Here is a 22,691-nt window from a genome sequence, read left to right as displayed (position 1 = left end):
GAGAAGGGAAAAAGGCAAACAGATTCTTCACAACAAGAAGTAAGAGTTTTTACGAAATGATGATCGTTCAGTTGGTTTTGGAGAATTGAGCAGAAGTAGGTGGATGTGAAAGCATATGTGGAATATTCCTTAGTACCATAATTGAAAGAGAGGTTTAAAGCCTTGATCCCGAAACCTGTCTCGAATCAGACTAATCACAAAGCCATCAACTATGTTTTTTTTTTGTTTCCGCCTGTAAACCTACTAACTAATCGCCATGAACTGTTTTTTTATTTCGCCTATAAACCTACTAACTAGTCCTGTGTCTCTATGCGACATCTAGCTTTCAAACTTTGTTTAAAGCAAAATATAATTTGGCATCAACTCTAAAAGACCATATGTGGACTTGATGGCCTTTTTCTAAATTATTTTCAGGAACAATGATATTCCAGTTTTTGATGAGAGTGTAGATGCTGGAACTCGTCATTTTCCACTTCTTCAATATCAAAGGATATTCTCTGAGACATGGATCCAACACCGTCACTTCAACACCAACAAGTCCTCCTTTAGCGCCTTCTCTTTCCTCCAACATTCCATTCTCAGCCTCTGTGAGGAAATCACACCTAATTTCGTTAATAGGCATTGACAGACGATTGTGACTAGGGCTGACATCTGTGTGGAAAAGCGTCTTGGTCATCAGAAATTTAATGTTAGTGCCGTTCAATTCTCTGATACGATTCATGAATTCAATCGGCAGATCCCGTGGTGGTGGTGGTGGTATTGGTGGAGCTTGTGACGGTAACAGTAACAATGGTGATGAAGATGATGATGGTGTTGCATTCTTTGGCATACGCATCTTCCTTGGTTTTTTATTATTCACGGAGGTGGCATTTTTTATTATTACATCCAAATGTCAACTAACATATAATAAAGGTTAAAATATACTTATAGTCTTTATAAATCAAACTTATTTTGTTTTACCAAAAAAAAAAAAAAAAATCAAACTTATTTTAATTTGGTCTATATACTTGAATTAATTTTATGGAATTATAAGATAACAAACAAAGAGGATGATTTTAACAATAATTACACATGTTAGTGGTATCAAGATTCCTCCGTCGTGCCCCAAATGTCGGTTTTCAACGGAGATTCTTCAACGACAACCACGCACCGCCTGAGGAAGCTTAAACCCCAACTCGGGGCTTAAGCGCTACCAAGAAGAAAAATTCTGATTCGAAGAGCGCGCTTAAGCGCACCACGTTAATTCTGCACGCAAATCTTAGGAGGCTTAAGCCCCCAAATTCAGGCTTAAGCGCCCCAGAAACCCAACTTAATTAGGCCCACTTGAAATATCCATCTAGGGCACGAATTTCTGGCAAATAAAAACACAATTTGAGGCATGATCAATCACTTTTTCACATTCTAAAAGAGTTCTTGGTACTCGGAGGAAGAGGGAAAGTGGATAAATCCACAGTTCATGTTCGTGAGCGGCGGAGATGAATCAAAATCAAGCTTGCACTGGAGATATTGAAGATTCACCAATCAACCATGAAATTTGGGGAAACTTTTATATTTTCTTTCGTTCTTGATCTTGCTATGTCCGACTAAATCTTTCAGTAGTTAGGGTTAGATGGAATTTAATTAATCTTTTATGTCTTGAACAATTCTTTACGTTAACTTTCCTTTTTATCATGAATGAAATTATCTTTGCTTAATGCTTTATATGAGCTTGAATCTTATATATTGATCTTAGGAAAATGCATGACAATAGGAATATTGGTGCATGATCTGTATCTGATAATTTCGTCATAATCCTTGTGATTCTAGGGATAGACATAGGGTTTGCGTAATCTTTAGATTCTTGAATTTAATGCTTATTTTCTTGGGGAATAACCGGGGAACTAGGGTTCTTGCAGGATTATAAAGATTAAGGGTAACAAGGGATTGAGCCCTAAATACATTAGAAAGAATCGATTAGATTGATATTAAGGACAATTAATTTAAAGAAGGAATTCAGACGTAATAGAGAGATTGAAGAAAATCGAAACCCTAGCTACGTTCTTTCTTATTAGTTAATTCAAATCTTTAAATTCTTGTTTTTAATTCTTGATATTAATTAGTTTTAATATTTTAAATTTCAATTCAAATTCTGTTACAAATACAATTTCGATTGTCCAACTTAAGTTATAATAGTGAATTAGTGCTTGATTTATAATCCTCGTGGGAACGATCTCTTATTTAATCATTATATTAATTGTACGACCGGTACACTTGCCGTGAGCGCAACAAGTTTTTGAACCAAACTTTTTATTTTGCATCGCTCTTAAGCGGGGATTGTCGCTCTTAAGCACGATGAGGCAGTGGAGAAATTGCAATTCTTATTGTTTAGCGCGCTTAAGCTCAGTTTTGGGAGCTTAATCACATAAGGCTTCAACAGTGAGTAAAAAAGAAAACACTTGTTTATTTTCAACAAAAAAAACACTTCTTTCGGCTTGCTCACATCCATTTCATTTTTGAGCAAGGTGTGTAAAATTTGATTTTAAAATACAAAGTTCTTCAGTTTGCTTTGAGATATATAACTATCAAGAACTCTTGACGACAAAAATCAAGCTTACTTAACCAAATATAGAAACTATACCATCCCCGTTCTTGAAATTATGCACTAGTTGTATATCAATGTCAAACAAAATCACAGAGTTACATTTTCTATTTTTTTTAGTTAGAAAGAACGTGGCTCCTTTTCCAAATCTGTATGATTTGGTTGGGGCAACTATTAGCCATAACTTGAGAACTTGAAAAAATAAAAATAAAAATAAAAATAAAAACTTTTTGAACCAGACATAGCTGGCTTAAACAAAATAAAGAAAGAAAAGAAATCATAAAGAAGAAGAAGAAGAAGAAGAATCAATATTGCTCAGTCTCCTTCAAGCTCCTCTCTCTCTCTGATATCTCTAACTCTGGACTCCGGTGTTCTCCTCCTTCCTCTGAATATGCTTGCATCTGTCAAATTTTGTCTCTGTGTTTCCAAGAGATGCATTTTTATGAATCATATCTTTTAATTTCCCATAATATCTTCAATGGAATCTTCACTAGAATCTCCTATCATATCTTTGATTCAATCCTTCAAATCTTCCCTTTTTTTATTTAATGAAAAACTTTCCTTAAAAATATTCAAACAAAGATTTGATAAGATCTTGAATGATTGAGAAATCCAAATCAACTCTACTTGATCTCTCCAATTTATCTCTTTATTCAGCTGAAATTTACTGCAAAATATAAGAAATCTTATGAGAATATTATTGAAAATAAAATAATAATCTAATTATGATTCTCATAACATTTAATTACTTTCAAATCAATTTCATGCTCATATTAACCCTTAATACATAGTAAATTGGAGACTCATTACCAAACCCAATTGTTATCGAACTGATAAAAAATGAATATATATTTTAATCAAGGGTTAGTTTTTTGTCATGTCACATTACAAGAGTTTTTTATCTACACACAAATCAAGCGTGAGTCTCAACTAAAAAAAGAGAGTCAGGATCTAGGACCTGTTAAAAAGTCAGAATACGGAACTGGATCCTATAGCAGGACAAAACAGTGTCATTTCTACAATATGATAAACTACTTTCCCTTTAATCAATTAAAGAAAACTAAATAAATAAATAAGAACGAAGTGACGTTCTAGTTACATAAAATTAGAAGGTCATAGTAAAAATAAATAATAAAGCTTAATAACTAATTAGAAAAAAAAGACAATATATTTTGAGTATAACGAGGGTAAGAAAATGAAAAAAAAATTCTCTTAATTTTAAATAATAAAAATATACAGATTGATCAATAAAAAATCTTGTTAGAAAAACTATATTTTAATATCACTTGATAGAGTATATTTGAACAAAAGTTATCAAGAAATATGATTATTGTATTAAAGAATAAATTAATAGAATGAAAGCAGCCATTCTTTGAAGGAAAACTTGAAGATAAGAGGATCAAAAAAAAAAAAAAAAACTTGAAGAGAAGAGAAAAAGGCAAACAGATTCTTTACAACAAGAAGTAAGAGTTTTTACCAAATGATGATCGTTCAGTTGGTGTTGGAGAATTGAGCAGAAGTAGGTGGATGTGAAAGCATATGTGAAATATTCCTTAGTACCATAATTGAAAGAGAGGTTTAAAGCCTTGATCCCGAAACCTGTTCCGAATCGGACTAATCACAAAGCCATGAACTATGTTTTTTTTGTTTTGTTAGCGCTTGTAAACCTACTAACTAATCGCCATGAACTGTTTTTTTTTCGCCTATAAACCTACTAACTTGTCCTGTGTCTCTATGCGACATCTAGCTTTCAAACTTTGTTTAAAGCAAAATATAATTTGGCATCAACTCTAAAAGACCATATGTGGACTTGATGGCCTTTTTCTAAATTATTTTCAGGAACAATGATATTCCAGTTTTTGATGAGAGTGTAGATGCTGGAACTCGTCATTTTCCACTTCTTCAATATCAAAGGATATTCTCTGAGACATGGATCCAACACCGTCACTGCAACACCAACAAGTCCTCCGTTAGCGCCTTCTCTTTCCTCTAACATTCCATTCTCAGCCTCCGTGAGGAAATCACACCTAATTTCGTTAATAGGCATTGACAGACGATTGTGACTAGGGCTGACATCTGTGTGGAAAAGCGTCTTGGTCATCAGAAATTTAATGTTAGTGCCGTTCAATTCTCTGATACGATTCATGAATTCAATCGGCAGACCCCGTGGTGGTGGTGGTGGTGGTGGTATTGGTGGAGCCTGTAACAGTAGCGGTAACGGTAACAGTAACGATGGTGGTGAAGATGATGATGGTGTTGCATTCTTTGGCATACGCATCTTCCTTGGTTTTTTATTATTCACGGAGGTGGCGTTTTCGTCCTCATGCATTTGATTTGGGGTCACCTTTTCTTTCTCTGTCTTTGTGGTTCTAACAGGTGGCAAATCAAGTTGTTCATGGAGACTCTTTATCTGAGCCAATTCTTCTTCATTGTAAAACTGTGGTGCAAGGCTTGATAGTGTTAGGTCCAAAGAGTGAGGCCTAAAGGGTTTGCAAGACATCTTCTGACGTGTCTCGCTATCTGAAATATTTGCCATCAAATCCCAAAGTGTTTTCTTGTCCCTCTGGCTCATGATGGTTAAAGGAAACAGAGCAGCAAAAAGGTAAAAAGTTTTTATCTATGAATTCTTATGGTTAATTAAGGTCAGGGGTTTCTGATGAATCTCGTTCAATCAATGTGCATTTTCTGAAACACTTTTTGAGTTTCAATTTTGAATTTGGAGATAAGCCATTATCAAAATAGAACTTCTCGAATTTGTAGATAAGCTATGATCAGGAGTAAAATCTTTGAATATAAGCTTTTAATGTGTAAGTGTAACTAACTAACTAACACGGTTCGTTGGGGATAAGCTTTTAATTATATCTGTTATTAGTCTGATTATTAAAGATGTTATCATTTATCATTTTATGGCTTCGGTTAAGGAAATCCTGATGCAATCTCTGAAGCTCTTGAGTTTCAATTTTGATTTTGGAGAGATAAGCCGTTATCAAAAGTAGAACGAACTTCTGGAGAGATAAGCTGTGATCAGAAGATAAGCTATGATCGGAAGTAAAACCTTTGAAGATAAGCTTTTAATGTGTTTAACACTGTAACTAACTAACACGGTTGGAGATAAGCTTTTAATTGTACCTGTTAACACACGGTAATTTCTGGTTTAATATTAGTCTGATCATTCAAAATGTTAATCATTTATCATTTTATGACTTCGGTTAAGGAATTGTTATTAGTAAAAATAATTCCCACGAATAACTTTCAAATAAGATATCCAAGGGCTTTGTCATTGTTATGTTATACTTTCACATATACAGTTAGAATGTGTTTTCACCGGCATGGAAGGAGGGGGTGATGCAAAGTGCCAAACCAAAACATGTTTTTAAGTCGAAGTCATATCATTAATGGGCTTTATTAATCTCATGTAATAAGAGAGAATTCTCTCATGTAATAGAGATAATTATGTGTGTGACCCACTTATTATAGAAAAAGAAAAAAGAAATAAAAAAGTAACACGGAAATCGATGTATGTGTAGGAGAGAAAAATTCTCTCATATAACATAAGAGTATATTTTTCCATCATTAATCCCTAATTAAGAAAAAAGTTTTAATATCTTTATGGTCTTTTAAACATGGGTTTTATAATTCTCATGTTGAAGGAGAACTGAAATCTCAATGTGGGACCCATATGTTAGAAAAAAGTATATGTAAGACCCATGTCAGTACGGAAATCGAAGGGTGTGTAGGAAAATTGTAATTCTCATGTTAAATGAGAATTATAAAACCCTTTAAACATAACAATTTTAGGATTTCATTTTTAAAAATTTACAAATGAACTATTTAATTTTTTTTAATATAAAAAAGAGGACGAATATTCTAAGTATTAAAAATTTTCACTACCAACTTACTACCTATCTAGTCATCATTAGATTAACATTTTCTCTTTCTTCAAAAACTTTTTAACATTCTCTCTCTTTGATCCAATGGTGATGTGATGGATAGTAAGTTAGTAGTAAGAATTTTTAGTAGTTACAATATCCTTACTCTATAAAAAAAGAATAAAGTACATTTTGGATCCTAAACAAAAATCGGGGGGCCCATTTTAATTTCTTAGCAAGAAAAAGTCAATTCGTCTGAAATTTAAAATAGACCCAACTAGTCAAAATTGTAGTTACTTTGAAACTCAAAGAAAACCCACTTGTTTTGTCTATTGATATCATCTCATGTCACGAGAAAAGAGAACTAATTTTATTGATAATTAATTATTAAACAGAATCAATTATTTATTTGCTTGTAAATTATATATTAATTAATATTCTACCTATCTTAATCATTTTTGAGACCAATATGATTAATCTTTGATTTCAAATAACTATTTGATCCAACGAGATAATATAATAAAATGAAGGGATAATCGTTTGTCATGAAGCATGACACCATTTGTGTCATGTTACAGACATAAAAACGCTGTGGGCTTTATTGTACAGAAGAAAAACAAAAAAATTGAAGTGGATCTCACGCTATATTGAGTCAGTAGGAAAGTGGATATTTTTCCTATTACATAACACTTGTATTTTCTTAAAATGAATAGATCATTTTACCTATTTTTTTCATGTACACCTTATCTACTAATATCCAACACTATTACATCAAAATGTCAACTAACTATAATAAAGGTTAAAATATACTTGTAGTCTTTATAAATCAAACTTATTTTGTTTTACCAAAAAAAAATAAAAAAAATCAAACTTATTTTAATTTGGTCTATATACTTGAATTAATTTTATGGAATTATAAGATAACAAACAAAGAGGATGATTTTAACAATAATTACACATGTTAGTGGTATCAAGATTCCTCCGTCATGCCCCAAACGTCGGTTTTCAACGGAGATTCTTCAACGACAACCACGCACCGCCACTCCCTCCGACATTCTACCTCGCTCGCATGTGCAGAAACGTTGACACTGTGAAGAAGCTTCACGCCTCTCTCCTCGTCCACGGCGTCACCGGCGACCTCCTCTCCGACACGAAGCTCGTCAGCCTCTACGCTTCATTCGGCAATCTTCGCCACGCACGCAACCTGTTCGACCGGTTGCCCTCCCCGGATTTCTACTCCTTCAAGGTCATGATCCGCTGGTACTTCCTCAACGACATGCATTCCCACGTCGTTTCGTTCTTCCACCTCATGAGGGTCACCCTCGGACTCTGCAACGACGACGTCGTCTTCTCCATCGTTCTCAAAGCTTGCTGCGAGTTACGCGACGTCGTTCACGGTGCCATTCTTCATTGCCACATTATCAAAGCCAAGCCACCCGATAGCTTCGTGATGACCGCTCTCGTCGACGTTTACTCCAAATGCGGACGCGTTCAGAGTGCACGACAAGTGTTCGACGAAATCGCTGACCGAAATGTCGTTTCTTGGACTTCGATGATTGTAGCTTACGTGCAAAATGATTGTGCCCATGAAGGGTTGACATTGTTTAATAGAATGCGAGAAGGGTTTGTTGATGGGAATCAGTTTACTGTTGGAAGCTTGGTCACCGCATGCACCAAGTTGGGATCTTTGCATCAGGGGAAGTGGGTTCATGGGTATATCATTAAGAATGGGATTGAGCTCAATTCTTTCTTGGCAACTTCTCTTTTGAATATGTATGTTAAGTGTGGGGATATTAGGGATGCTCGTTCTGTGTTTGATGAGTTTTCCATTGATGATGATGACCTTGTTTCATGGACAGCAATGATTGTGGGGTATACTCAGAGGGGTTATCCCCTCATGGCCTTGGAATTGTTCATTAACAACAAATGGGTAGGACTATTGCCCAATTCTGTTACCCTTGCTAGTTTGCTCTCTGCATCTGCTCAACTCGGCAATACCGTTATGGGAAAGTCACTCCATGCTCTTTTAGTTAAGTGTGGTTTGGATGATCCTCCTGTGAGGAATGCTCTTGTTGATATGTATGCAAAGTGTCACCTCATTTCAGATGCTCGTTATGTGTTTGAAACTTCGGTTGAGAAGGATGTTATCTCTTGGAACTCGATTATTTCTGGTTATGCACACAGTGGTTCTGCTTATGAAGCTCTTGAGCTCTTTCAAAGGATGAGATCAGACTCATTTTCGCCTGATGCTGTTACGGTGGTTGGTGTTCTCTCTGCTTGTGCTTCCATTGGTGCTCTTCAACTTGGTGCTTCCCTTCATGCTTTCTCTTTGAAGGATGGCCTGGTGTCGTCTAGCATCTATGTTGGCACTGCATTGCTGAACTTTTATGCAAAATGTGGGGATGCAAAATCAGCTCGTATGGTGTTTGATGGGATGGGAGAGAAGAATACCGTGACTTGGAGTGCAATGATTGGTGGTTATGGCATGCAAGGTGATGGAAGTGGATCCCTTGCTCTCTTTAAGGATATGTTGAAAGAGGAATTCGAGCCGAATGATGTGGTCTTCACTACTATATTAGCAGCTTGCAGCCATTCAGGGATGGTTGGAGAAGGCTCGAGGTTATTTGATTTGATGTGTCGCGAATTGAATTTTGTTCCTTCCATGAAGCATTATGCATGTATGGTTGATCTATTGGCACGTGCTGGCAACCTCGAAGAGGCATTGGACTTCATTGACAAAATGCCTGTTCAACCTAGTGTTAGTGTATTTGGAGCTTTTCTCCATGGATGTGGACTTCATTCAAGGTTTGAATTAGGAGAAGTAGCAATTAGGAGAATGTTGGAGTTGCATCCTGATGAAGCTTGTTACTACGTGCTCGTTTCAAACCTATATGCTTCAGATGGGAGATGGGGCTTGGTTAAGCAGGTGAGAGAGATGATAAAGCTAAGAGGATTGAACAAGGTCCCTGGTTGTAGTTTAGTGAAGATGGATATCAACAATGATAGATATGCCAGAGTGGCAGTTCTTCCTTAATCATATACGCCTTTGTGCATGATCATGTGATAGTAAGCAAAACTAATTGCTCAAAAAAGTGGTTCCACAGGTATCATTTCTTGACACCCCCCACATATGGAGGAACTTAGAGATAGGCAAGTTTTAAAAACAAGTCTTGGAAGATTGGAGATAACCTTTTGGGCGCAAGACTCAAGGAGCTTAGCAGAAGCCAATTGGTCTCTGTGGAGGCCAGTGACCAAGAGGTGAGCATGGAACTGAGTAAATGGCCTCAAAGTAGAAAAAGGCATGAACAATGGCATGTACAGTGACAGTTTTTGGCTAACCAACAGTGAGAAAACTCCTGTTTCTGTGCGTGATTGTGTTTCAGTTTGTGAAGGTTACAAACGGGAAAATGGAGCGAGAAGAGGAAGAGAAATTGAAGTATAGCTTTAGCACTTTGCGGGTAAAGAGTGTCAAAAAGGGGAACAAGAATCCCCTCACCCCCCATTTTTGGGTAAATAACAAGCATTTCCCTTTATTCATAGGAAAGAAATAACCTACCAATTTTTCCATCTGTTATCGTCTCCAAAAACGCTATTATAATTGAGAGTTACAATTATAATCTCAATTCTAATTTTAAAATTTAGAAATAGTTTAGTATCTAGAAGTTTGTTTGAATAAAACAAAGACTTTGCAAAAATAAAATTAGTCTATAATTCATTTATAATCTCAATTGCTTAAGTGTATGGTAAGATTTTATTAAATAAAGCAAAATATGTTTAATGACGAACACAATCTCCACCATTTCAAGCTGGGTAGCAGAGATAATTGTTCATACGTATGAAGACAAGCTTCAGCATCCTCACTAATAGCAAAGGTAAGGAAAAATAGGACCTCTTACCCATAATGAATTACCGTACAGACAGGCAGTAATTATTGTAGAAGTAACAATAAGATTGCTATCACGTTATCGAAGTTCTGATCGATTCCTTTACTAAATTGTTAAGGTTTTGGGCCTTTCAATTCCCATGATGCGCAACGAAGCGGTGAGAAATTTGTTGGAGCAACAAAATTGATTTTCTGAGGAAATAAAGAGAAAGGTTAGAAATAGCAATAGAGACGCAATAGAGAAACAAGTTTGATAAAATACGTATCAGTAAAGAGAGGATTCAAAATGAGTGGATAGCTTCACAGTCACAGGAGGTGCATTGCTTGAAGAGAAGCAAGGAAACTAGGAAAGCAAACTCAAAAATTTGTATTTTGAGTTTGTATTAAAGTGGACATGTTGAGCTCATCAAAAAAAAAAAAAAAAAGGAAAAAGTGGACATGTTGAAACTTGAGTTTTGTGTGATTCAGAAGTTCTGAACTTAGCAGACATGTTGAAACTTGTTCCCAAGTGATTACAAAAAAAATGTAAGAGTAAGTTTTCACTCAATTAGCATAATAGGCACAAAAGGCTTAAATGGAAGATGAAGTACAATAATTATGCGTAATTATATTTCTGGAAGACGTAGATCTTTCATAATCCTAGCACGAAAAAAGGAGAAATTATTGCATAATGCTTGGACTAGTTTGGTCCCACGGTGAACAGTAGCAAAAATCAAGGATGCAATGAGAGGAACGACAACTTCAAAACCTAATTTTATTGAAAATATGGTCTCTTGAATGTACAAGACAATTAAAAAAAGCCAACCAACTCGCTTCCACGATCAATTACAATACATACATACAGAAAACTTACCAATGCTTCCAAAAATTCAAAAAAATAATAATAATAAAAAAAAAAATACTTTCATACACATTTCAAACTCATGCAACTCTTCTGTTACCAGCGGGAATGAGGACAAGGTAAAAAATGAAGAAACTGCAGCAAATGATCCTCTTTTATCAACCAAATGATATACAACTGCATGTGTCATGGTCTGTGATACACATATTTTGTTCTGGGATCCACAATAACACCCTTCCCTCCATTCACTTCTAAGTCATGCCTGTATGAATAAAAGTATCAAACAAATTAGTGCCCGGCCTATGATCTAAACCACATTCACCATAAGGAAATGGATACAGCAAGAATAATAATTTGCAGCAATGAGGATACCACCCTATTGGCAAAGGGCATCCCCAATATGCTACAACTGCTTCATTCAGAAGCCATAAATTGAAAGTGAAAGTGTACAAAATAACATCATGAAAAGGAAAAAATGTTGATGGCATGGCATCACGTGAAAACATAGACTCAACTGAAACACAAAATCTGGGATGGTCAGCTGTTCGCGAGGTACGTATCTGAAGAGCTGCAGAAGTCGATCAGCATATACAACTTTCTTCCAAACCTGAAAATTAATCTTTATTGAAAATAATATATAAATACACATATGAGGCCCTTAAATATGTTTAGATTCCACTAACGTACCATATTGTCCACAAACATCTGAAGTGCAAATACTGTCGCTTTTAGTCCAAAAGTTGGGTGAAGTACATATATTGCCTACACATTTCATATTGAGAAATCAGAACAAAGGCTGTACAAGGCTAATGTATTGCATACATGTACCAAACCAAACAAATAAAGAAAGAAAGAAATAAAATAGTGCATACGTGCAGGTTGTGCTGGTGCTTCCGACCAAGTATTTGTTGCAATCTTCTCATCCAACCTAGGTCTGGCTGCCTAATTATGTCAAAGCAGGATGGAGAGAAGTAGAAGTAAACTATGTCAACAAACCAAAATCCTGGGCATTGCACACAAATAGGAGCAACTAATGATTGGAGTTAATTATACACAGTTTCACTAGCAACTTGTTTATTTAAAATGTCCTTAACCCAGCTTCAAAACGCACTTCTTTTTCTACTACTCCTTTCCCTTTTTCTTGCATTCAAGAATGGTTCATTACTTCATTCCATGGCACAACTTCAATTCATTTTAACACAATTTATCCCAAAGCCTACCAGTACCACTCAAACAGGACTATCTACCCTCAGCAAACCATCCTCAACAAAGAAGCATATAGTTAAGTCACAATGAATCAAAACAAAGGGTTGCTCGAAATTAATATGGGGCTATGTATTAAGTTTTACTAACATAAACAGGTAGAAAAATACTGCAGAACCAATCTCAATGAAGGTACATACTACACGGCGACTAAGCCAATGGCCAAGCAGATGCTTCCAGCATTCAGCAACTATGCAAAGTACTACCAATACAATACGAGAAGTTTGGCAACCAAAATACTGTTGCAAATGTATAAAACAAAAATGTTCAAACATATTTTCCACACTTGTCTGTTTAATTTCTGGTTCCCTTTTTCAAATTGAATAAAAGGAGTGAATTACCAAAACTTCGGCTATGGAACTATTTTGATTAATTTGACGTTATAATCATATAATTAACACAAAATAACTAGTTGGTAAAAGGAAGTTTAACAATTAGCCCATTCCCCTTGCACATTCATGAAATATTTTTTAATGGAGACAATCCGTAGCATATTGCAAACCTCTATTTCATGAAAACTAGACCAATCAGTGAATCGTAGTATTCAAACATTAAACACTTACATCTGCAGAGATGCAGCAGAGTGGAAGTAGACAATAGAATAAGGCTTATGTATTAAAGGCTCGAACTCCTGAAATTTAATACAAAGATAAACAAAGGAAAGGGAAAAGACATAAAGATTAAAACTAATGGACATAAATCAGTTTTGACTTTCAAATAGAAGTATGCATTGCCAATAGCCAGAAGATAAAAACTTAAAGTATGCAAACTAATGCTTGTGAGCAGTAAAAGATGTCAAGCTGAGGATTATAAGTTAATTACACTTGAATTGGAGAAAACTGAATATTATGTCTGAATAATTTCACTGTACATGAGTTCATTCTAATATATAAACCTAGCGAAATCATTGCCTAAAATATTGGCTAATATATGGTAATAGAATATTTTACAATTATTATAAACGATTTACAAAATATATGATGTGATAAAGAATGTGAGACTATTACAACAATTACCTTCACAACATAGATTACAAATCGCTCCAGATCGAGACACCTGAGCAAAAAGTGAGCCCCCACAACAACCATGACAGGATGACCCTCAGTGTCTACCCCTCCACGATAACTGAAAAACATAAAAACCTCAGCAGACTTTAAATGCAAAGATTAATGTAAGCCCTCGCTTGTGGCATGCCCTTAACCTTGGAATGGGAAAACCTTCCCTCTCACTATTTTTTTTTTTCACCCAAAAAAGAAGAAGCAGCAAAGATCAACCTGAACACATGCATGAAGCATTCGCGTTGATGGACTAAGGGAAACAAGAATGCGAGAAATTTTAAAAAGCATAAAACTTCATTATTCGTTTAATTATGATTGAATCTGATAAGATTAATTACATCTTATCCAGCAACATTATTTTTCTTTTCTCTTCCACAAAAGAACATCATATTGCAATCATTAGAGAACAGTCTTACTATTAATGCATTGCAAAATATGTCTTCTTTGACAAAGGAGCCACAAAGGATAAAAGGAATTTTACAACCCATAAGTTCAGTTTATCACTTATCCGGGAAGAAATATTTGGACAATAAAACTTTGCAGACATTGCTGATTAGAAGGATTCATTCACCCTATCAATAAGATACATATAAAGTTCCCAACTAATATTAGAACTAAGAGTATCCAAGCAAATCAGATGATGAAATAGATTGATGCTTACATGATTTTCATTTCTGCAATTTCAGAAAGATTCAAAGAATTTGCTTTAGCTAGATATCTAGAGTGAAGAGAATATTCTTCGGCAGCAGACAAAGGAGGTCCCCCAAGGTCACCATATCCAAGCAATTTAGCACAATTCCAGCCCCTTTGTGCTTCAGCAGTTTTCTCCCACTGCTCCAGACGCTTTTGATCAGGGTCTTTAATCAATGACATGAAGGCAGGATCCAGAAATGAATCTAAATATGAATTCCTATAGAAGCCACATGGATCAGGAAGAATCTATTAGAAGATAGATTGAAAAAATAGATTATGTTCCATTTAATCAAATACACATCAACATCAACATCAACAGCACCTTTAACCCAAGCAAAAATTATTTTTATTTCACACACACACACGCATGCACGCTAGATCCGATCCGAGCCAAGCCGGCCGGACAGTGGCGGCAGCGGCACGGTGGACCAAAGGCCACCTAGCTCCTCTCCCCTCCACAAAATGTGTAGTGCCCCAAGGGGCATTCAAATATGTTTGGTGAAGCTAAAGGGGCATTCAAACAAGCAGTATGAATTCTTTTGTGGGCATTGACAATCCAAAAATTTTAGCATCCAAGAACAATAGTTCTCTGAAATCTTCTCATTGTGCTCAGACACAAAAATACTTCAAATATGGAGAAGCACAGAAACTTATAAAGTTATAACAGAAAAAAAGAACGTAACCTGATACTATAAAGCTCCTGCTCAGCACAGGGTCCATGGAAGGGTCAGGCCCATTGTAATAGGAAATGTTAGTTATATTATCTGGTCCTATAAACCAGTATATGGTGGGATTGATTATTCCCATCCCAACATTTTCTTCATAATGGAAATACAGAGAAATCTAGTATGAAATCAAATATTAAAAATATTTTAAAATTTTCAAAAGTTTACTGACCTGCGAACCAATCCAACATCACTGACAGGAAGATCAACTGGAACTTCAGGTGGTTTTGAAACACTCATTTTAGGCAAAGACTTTATTCTGATTTTACGCTCATCTATGATGGTCTCACCATTTTCATCCCCAACGTCTGCAGGAAGTTTTGACAAAGCAACCTGCTCCTCGTGTTTATCCCGAGGAAAGTAAAGTGGAAGCAACCTACATTAAACAATACAAAAGGTAAATATAGCTACAAAGTCGAAAGGCAAGGTTGAAAAGAAAATCATCCAAAGTTGGGTAACTATAGGAATGTTCATGTCAATAAAAATATATCAGGTATCAACACAGAAACAAAAACAAATGCTGAAAATACCTTTTATATATCTCAGTATCGGTTGTGCTGGTAGTGCAAAAGACAACGGCTGTTATGTTGCTTTTTTGCTTCTCAAGAAACCGCCGCACAGTTCCTGAATAAAAGGCATGAAAAAAAAGGGAAAATAAAAGAAGGTTTAACCTAAAGATTAATATATCATCCATCAACCCTCTGAAAACATTTGTCAACTTAACTAAGAGAAATCATACTATATACACTAGATGTATTGAGCAGGGACATGATTAAAAAACCTGGGGCTTTTGGAAATCATACAATATGGTAGAATTACGATTTATGAAAAATAAAATAAAAAAAAAGATGCACCCAACATGCATTCCCCTTGACCATTAATCTAAACACCACTTGGTAACATATAAAATCAAATAACGCAGCAAACTGCAAGGAATTGATTGACAACTTGAAGAGAGAGCATAATTAGTCATTCTATCTTCTCCCCTCTCCCTCCGCCCCAATTTTTTAGGAAAAAACAAAAAACTCACTAAAGAAATCTCACTTATAGCTACATGCGCTGCTGGTTCTCGGGGATAGTTCTTTGCCTCCGTATAAATACAACCCATAGCAATGCTACATCAATATATACCAAAGAAAAGTAAGTTGTAGATCTTAAAGTAACATGAGATTCCAAGAAATAATAAAAGTTGCAAGAAAATAAATGATATAACACTTGGGGGAAAAAACCTTTGAAGCCCATTTTCAATTAAAAGCTCCAAGCAAGAGCGATAGCAATGACTTAAAGCATTCTCTGCCGCAGTATGGTACTTTACAGCATACTTTGGGCCAACAGTATGGATAATTCTCCTGCGGGAAATTCATTAAAGAATAAAACATGGTATACAAGGAATCCAAATTGTAGACCAGAGATTTGTCAGTAACAAATGAAGAAATATAGGTCAATAACAAAGGGTAGAAATATAGAATGCAACAACCTAATTTGTGGAGCATCACATATGATTAACAGATTTTAGATCCAAACCACAGGAAAAGAAAAAGCATGTTGTTTAACATTTACAAATAATATACAAATCCAATGCTCAACCAGGTTGGAATAGTGGTAACACACTACTCTTTTGTGATTGAAAAGTTACAGGTATGAATCTGGAGACAGCCTCTTTGTAAATACGCTAGGGTAAGACTATGTACAAAGATTGTCCTTACCACACCCTTGCTAATTGGGGTTTAATGAGGAATTTTTTTTATTTTATACAAACCCCATGCTCAACGCCCACCATTCAAAAGAGACTCAAAGATAGTATGAGAAAGCTCCTTTGAATCAATGCAACAGCACTTACTCAAAAGACATTCTCAGAGTGTCTGTTCTCCCAATAAAAGAAAAACAAGTAAAACATGATTGCATAGTAGAATTGATCTTCTAAAATAGAGTCTGTTTTTCTTCATCTGGAATTGAACAATGAAAAGAAAAAGGGCCAACATACAAACCTAGCAGGAAGGTCATATGCTTTGGTAACTTTAGCCATCCCTGTTCGACATCCACCCTGTCAACAATAAAAATGTATCAGTCATTACTATCAAACATCATTTCCAGAAAGCTGCTTCCCCAACATGGAACTGAGATATGACAATTTATATGGAGCTGCTTCTTGCAAGTCTATGAAATATTGAACAACAGGAAATCAAAACGTAAAACTAATAATATAATAAATTTGTAACTCATGCACCAAGCTCACATATTATCAACATTCAACATAGAGCACATAATATAGTTTTGCTAAATAATTAAGTATACCAGAGTCGCACATTCTTCTGCAAGACCAGGTCCAGCTGCACCATGCAATCCAGGGCTGCTGTGTGCTTCATCCATATTCTGTTGACCACAAGAAATGAAAACAATGTAAGAAACAAGATGTTATTAGCTCCATTTTATTTACTGCAGTTCAGTTATAACATGCTTACTAGTATCATTGTATTATGAATAATGATATATCCTCCTAATAATACCCCTAATACTTAATAAAGAAAGTATTAAATGAATGCATTTAATATCTAGAGACATAAAGTACATTCAATACTTTCTTTATTTAGTATTTAGGAGTGTTAGAGATATATAAAATCATTAATGTAACCTCATCCAACAGTTTAAGCTTTTGGGTTGAATTGGCTCTTTACATGGTATCAGAGCCTCAGTGTCCCGGATTCGATCCTCGCCGCCCCCCATTTTCTTTGTGGAATTTCTTAGCACAGGAAAGCAGGGCCTGATGTATCATCCACCTTTTAAGCCCAATGGGCTCTCTTGGAGGAACGTGTTAGAGATATATAAAACCATTAATATAACCTCACCCAACAATCTAAGCTTTTTGGTTGAATTAGTTCTTTATAAGGAGGATTATTGGGAAGATTAATCGAGATGCATGATAAAAAATTCTGACTAAGGATATTGAAAGGACTCATGATAAGTATCAACAAGAGAGTGATCTGAGGTTTAAGGAAAAGGAAGAAAAGAATTGTAATTTGTCAAATTTATTTAAGAATAAAGACCATGCTTTTATTGATTAATATTTGAATAAATTTATGCAAGCAACCTATCACAAGGGTTAAATGTTGTTTGATACTTTGATTTTATCTACAAGAGAGTGGTTGTCAACCTAAAATGTAACTGCTTTTAAACAATGACAAATATAGGCATTTCAACATAGACTTTTAAACGTTACACTAAACAAAACAGAGAGTAAGTGCCTATAACAAATTATACAATGACAACAACGAAAGCCTTTTCCCACTAGATGGGGTCAACTACATAGACCAAAGGAAACCATTGTTTCTATCATGAACTAAATCCTGAGCAAGTCCATTTAGATGTAAGTCATTTTTAATGGTTTCACCTAGACTTTTTCTTAGTCTCCCTCTACTTCTTGCTATAGGTCAATCACTGGGGCTTCCATTGGTCACCTGCTCACATGGCCAAACCACCATAGGCAATATGCTACCATATTTTCCTCAATAGGTGCTACTCTTACTTTCTCTGTAATGCATTAATTCGTGATCCTATCATGCCTTGTATGTCCATTCATCCACCAAAACACTCTGCTTATGCTCTTTTGACTCTTTACTGCACAGCATTCAGTACCATACAACATTTAAGGTCTTATAGCTGTGCGGTTAAATTTTCCTTTAAGCTTAAAAGGCACTTTCTATCACAAATAACACCTGAGGCATTTTTTCCATTTCACCCATTCATCTTGAATCCTATGATTTACATCTCTCTCCAACTTCTCCATCATCTTGTATGATAGATCCAAGATACTTAAACCTAGCAACTCGTGGAATAATATGATCTCCATTCAATACCTCTATGCTAGTACTAGTGTGTGCCTGGCTGAATACTCTGTTTTACTTCTACTTAATCAGAAACCATGTGCTTCCCAAACTTTTCCCACAACTCAACTCTATCATTCATTTCCTCTCTTGACTCAAGGACTATATCATCTGCAAAAAGCATGCATTGTGGCAAGAAAGACAAGGCAAAAAAATTAGGGCTCAAAGTAGACCCTTGGTGTAATCCAATAGTTATTGGAAAATCCTTAACGACCTCATCATGTGTTCTAACACTAGTTGTAACCCCATCATACATATCTTTGATTGCTAAAAAATAAGTACAAACTCCGTTCTTCTCTAGAGCGTTCCAAAAGACTTCTCTAGGCACCATATCATAGGCCTTTCACATGTTAATGGAAACCATGTATGGAGCTTTTTGCTTCCTTCGGTACCTCTACATCAATCTTCGTAAAAGTCATATTGCTTCCATTGTTAACCTATCTCGCATAAAACCAAATAGGTTCTCTAAAACATGAGTCTCCTGTCTTAATCTCTATTCAGTTACCCTTTCCCATAGTTTCATTCTGATGGACCATTGGAGCCTTTTCCACGTAGATATACAAGAAAGAGGATTAAAAGTGGTGCAGCCCAACTACCAGGTGTGGTTAAGAGAAAAGATAAAGAAATAAGAAGTGAGACAAGCCAAAATTATGCTCAAATTGTCCAAGAAGAGAACTCGGGCCCAAGCCCAGCTAACAAGGAAAAAGAATCAAAAGCGGAGACCCAAGAGATGCATAAAGAGAAGTTAGTTATGCACAATGGAGAGATGGACAGCTGGCAGATGTTGAATGGAGAAGGGAGAATTGGAGAGGGAGAGCAGTGTGACGGAAATTAGTTATAGGGAAGAGAGAGACAAAGAGAAAGGCATGAAAAGTCATTCACCAACTTGGAGTAAAAGGAAGAGCACTCTCTGCAAACGGGTTTGATTTGTGGATGGTGTTAGGAGTATGGAATAATAGTAATAGTAGCAATTATAGTTAAAGTGTCTGTAATAGTTGTTTGATTGCATTTGCCATTTTAATTGGAGTCTGTAATTGCAATACCCTGTTGGTCTGTAATGGAGTTGCTGTGAGTATTTCGTTATTGTTTTTTTTGTATTTCCATTTCATTGTGTAGGAGGTAAGCAGTATGTTGATTGTAATGATGAAGGTGAACATGGTTAGTTCGCTGATTACGAATATAATGGTAATATAGATGTATTTCAGATATTGATAGCCGTTGGAGTAGATCTGATAATTTTGTATTCCACTTATTTAGTTATTACAATTCAAGTAGGAACGTACAGGTACCAACACATTCTTTGATCATGAGCTTAATCCCCCTATAGTTAGCACAATTTTGTATATATCCCTTGTTCTAATAAATAGGAATCAAAGTGCTTCACCTCCATTCATTTGGCATTTTCTTTGACCTCATTATCTCATTAAACAACTTTGTGAGCCAAGTTATACTCTTCTTCTCTAGACACTTCCAACCTTCATAAACAAGAAAATATAGGCTTAAAAAAGAAGAAGAAGAATTTCATGCATTTCCTCACAAGGTGGGTTCCTCATTGAGGCCTCACCAAAAGGAAGGATGCTTGCAAAAATCATATTTTTATTGGAAGAGTGGTGGGGAGGTGGAACTTTTTCAATTGTTTTGTTTCATAAACAGAACAATCACTTTACAGAACAAAATAACCACATTGGTGTTCTTTTGGGTCCATCCTATTCCTTAGTAGTCCTAAATGGCCATTACCTCACAAAAAAATAAAGAAAGGTAAAAAAAGGAAAGAAAATTAAAGCTGATGTGAATATGGGAACGGTATTAAATGATGCAGTCTAAGTCCGATTTGGTGAAATTATGAGAGTTTTCTCTTTGGTTCTTTGAAGAACTAGTGAACTTATCAGAATCACTCTGTGATGTTCACCAATTTGACATATCAAATGGATTTCCACCACCATTTATGACATCTTCAACTATACCAAGGTTCTTACCTCTCTATAGGTAACGGGGTCATGGTTTTCCCATTCAAACCTATTGGCTTATTGTAGAAACGGTCCTTAGGTTCCTTATTTGTTGACAGGTCTCATTGCTCTCAGCGTGATTCACATAAAAATCCATCTAAATGGACTAAATCACCCATCACACTACAATAAAGAGTCAACAACATGGATGTTTGGGCTGTAACTTTCAGCAAGTAGGGAAAATTTATACTATCACAAAACTCTCACGCTCAGTTGTCTTCAAGAGTAGATTCAAATAAGCAAATGGGTGTGAGTTGAGGTCCCATGAATCATAGTGAAAAGATAGAAAACAACACGACAATGATAAATAAAACTTTGCAAATACCAAACCTACAGAAGTTAAATTAATGCAGGAATACTTAAACAACAATACTAAATGACAAGCCAGATAGTGTCTACCTCATTTGTCGAATTTACCATAGCATCTACCTCCAGATTCCAGGGATTCCCCCTCCACAAATATATCTTTGAATTTACTTCATGGTCAATGGGAAATCTTGACACTGAATTGCTGCCATCACCACTGTCTGCTCCTGAGTGTGATGCTAAAGGATCAGGAAAGTATGAACTAGAAAATGGAGAATCTCCATTTTCATACCCCAAAGACTGGTCAGCATTACTCCATCGCGGAACTTGATCCAAAGTGACAACAGAGTCCCCACTGTCAGTAGGCAATCCACCGCGCGGTGTGGCCGACGAAGCAGCCACAGGCCTATACATTTCAGGGACTCCTATCAACAGAATCACTCTACTTGTTCAGCTTCAACAATCACTAAGCTACATTCAATCAACAATCTAACATTTAGAGTTTGGTTGGCATGAATAAGCTCATCTGATAAACATCAACTACTGATACTAATATCCAGAAATATGATCCAAGAGATTCTATTAGCCATACAATCACCTACAAGAACCTTCCTTTCAAACTTAAAACCAGGAATTAGATTGCAGAGAGAATTTTAAGGGTAATTCAAATATTGAATTATGCTTTTCTGACAACCGGGAAGAAAATACAGGGGAAAAAAGAAGAAGATACATAGCACCAAAAGCAAGCAAAATTGATATCCACCACCCGTCATCACAAATAAAAAGTACCATTGAAACGGATAATTACTTAGAATTAGAACCCTAATTTGAGATTTAGATAAAAGAAGAAAGAAAAACCTGAAATTGTTGGAGGAAATCTACAGTTGGAATTATGGGGTGTCAAAAAAGAATTAATCAAAACTTGATTTCGTGGGAAAAATGAGAAATACAAGGGTTGTGATTGGTGGGTTGGTGAGAAGATGAGCTTTTAAATTCAAAGCTCATATTTTTATGACAAAAGGAAAACGAGAAATGCTTAATTTGTCTTTTTCTGCCACTTCCGGCTCGATAATAGCGATCCGGAGGAGACTATTGAGGCAAAAAGTTAAATTGAAAATATTGAATTCTATTTTGATTGATTGAATTAGAATGTAGAAAATATTTACAAGGAAAAAAAAAAAAAAAAAAAAAAAAAAAAAAAAAAAAAAAAAACCCTCTCTATGTACTATTTTTCATCTTTATCCTTGCCACATCATCTACGTTATATTACTAATTTGATTGACTGATGACAAAATGACACACAAATTAGATTGATTAACATTAGATATTGTCTTTTAAAACTTCAAAAATAATCTTATACTTGTTTCTTCAAAAAAAAAAAATCACGTTTTTTATAATAACAAAATAAAATAAGAAAATTCACCTTTTGTTTCTTTCTTCTTCTCATGAAAGTTATGTATAAAAAGACTAGAGAAAATTCTGAGTGTTGAATTTAGGATTTGGGTTTGATTTTATTCTGACATAAACTATGAACTTCAATTGATTTTGCATATGAACTTCTTTTCCAAGATATGACTGTTATTCATAG

At 35.4% G+C, this 22,691-nt stretch overlaps 4 protein-coding genes across 9 annotated transcripts; 1 reads left to right on the top strand and 3 right to left on the bottom strand.

The window, feature by feature from the left end:
- Positions 1-325: 325 nt before the first annotated feature.
- On the bottom strand, positions 326-835 carry LOC133311006 (B3 domain-containing protein At3g25182-like). Its single transcript, XM_061512009.1, has one exon. The coding sequence runs from the start codon at positions 833-835 to the stop codon at positions 326-328; it is 510 nt and encodes a 169-aa protein (XP_061367993.1).
- Positions 836-4,328: 3,493 nt separating this feature from the next.
- On the bottom strand, positions 4,329-5,150 carry LOC133311005 (B3 domain-containing protein At3g25182-like). The gene has a single exon (XM_061512008.1). It carries the CDS (start codon positions 5,148-5,150, stop codon positions 4,329-4,331), a length of 822 nt encoding a protein of 273 aa, XP_061367992.1.
- A 2,255-nt stretch (positions 5,151-7,405) lies between these two features.
- LOC133311004 (pentatricopeptide repeat-containing protein At2g03380, mitochondrial) lies at positions 7,406-9,863 on the top strand. Its single transcript, XM_061512007.1, has one exon. The coding sequence runs from the start codon at positions 7,406-7,408 to the stop codon at positions 9,479-9,481; it is 2,076 nt and encodes a 691-aa protein (XP_061367991.1). The 3' UTR covers positions 9,482-9,863.
- A 1,220-nt stretch (positions 9,864-11,083) lies between these two features.
- LOC133311017 (uncharacterized) lies at positions 11,084-22,112 on the bottom strand. 6 transcript variants are annotated; one of them, XM_061512021.1, is made up of 15 exons: positions 21,962-22,112; positions 21,197-21,528; positions 17,206-17,283; positions 16,899-16,954; positions 16,140-16,259; positions 15,955-16,025; positions 15,441-15,534; positions 15,083-15,286; positions 14,154-14,402; positions 13,451-13,559; positions 12,998-13,065; positions 12,044-12,113; positions 11,859-11,933; positions 11,687-11,790; positions 11,084-11,433 (listed from the first exon to the last, which is right to left on the bottom strand). In XM_061512021.1, the coding sequence occupies exons 2-15, from the start codon at positions 21,515-21,517 to the stop codon at positions 11,358-11,360; spliced, it is 1,695 nt and encodes a 564-aa protein (XP_061368005.1). In that variant the 5' UTR covers positions 21,518-21,528; positions 21,962-22,112; the 3' UTR covers positions 11,084-11,357. The 6 variants fall into 6 exon arrangements, with proteins under 6 accessions (XP_061368005.1, XP_061368009.1, XP_061368006.1 ...); XM_061512025.1 differs by having other exon boundaries at positions 11,687-11,778; XM_061512022.1 differs by having other exon boundaries at positions 21,197-21,574; positions 21,962-22,101.
- Between the last annotated feature and the right edge of the window lie 579 nt (positions 22,113-22,691).

This window comes from Gastrolobium bilobum, unplaced genomic scaffold, assembly GCF_033153095.1.
Source record: "Gastrolobium bilobum isolate Gb01-03AN ecotype WA unplaced genomic scaffold, APGP_CSIRO_Gbil_v1 utg3218, whole genome shotgun sequence".
In the NCBI taxonomy this organism is placed as follows: Eukaryota; Viridiplantae; Streptophyta; class Magnoliopsida; order Fabales; family Fabaceae; genus Gastrolobium; species Gastrolobium bilobum.
The sequence above is the reverse complement of the archived record's forward strand: the minus strand, read 5'-3'. Positions and strand labels throughout refer to the sequence as shown.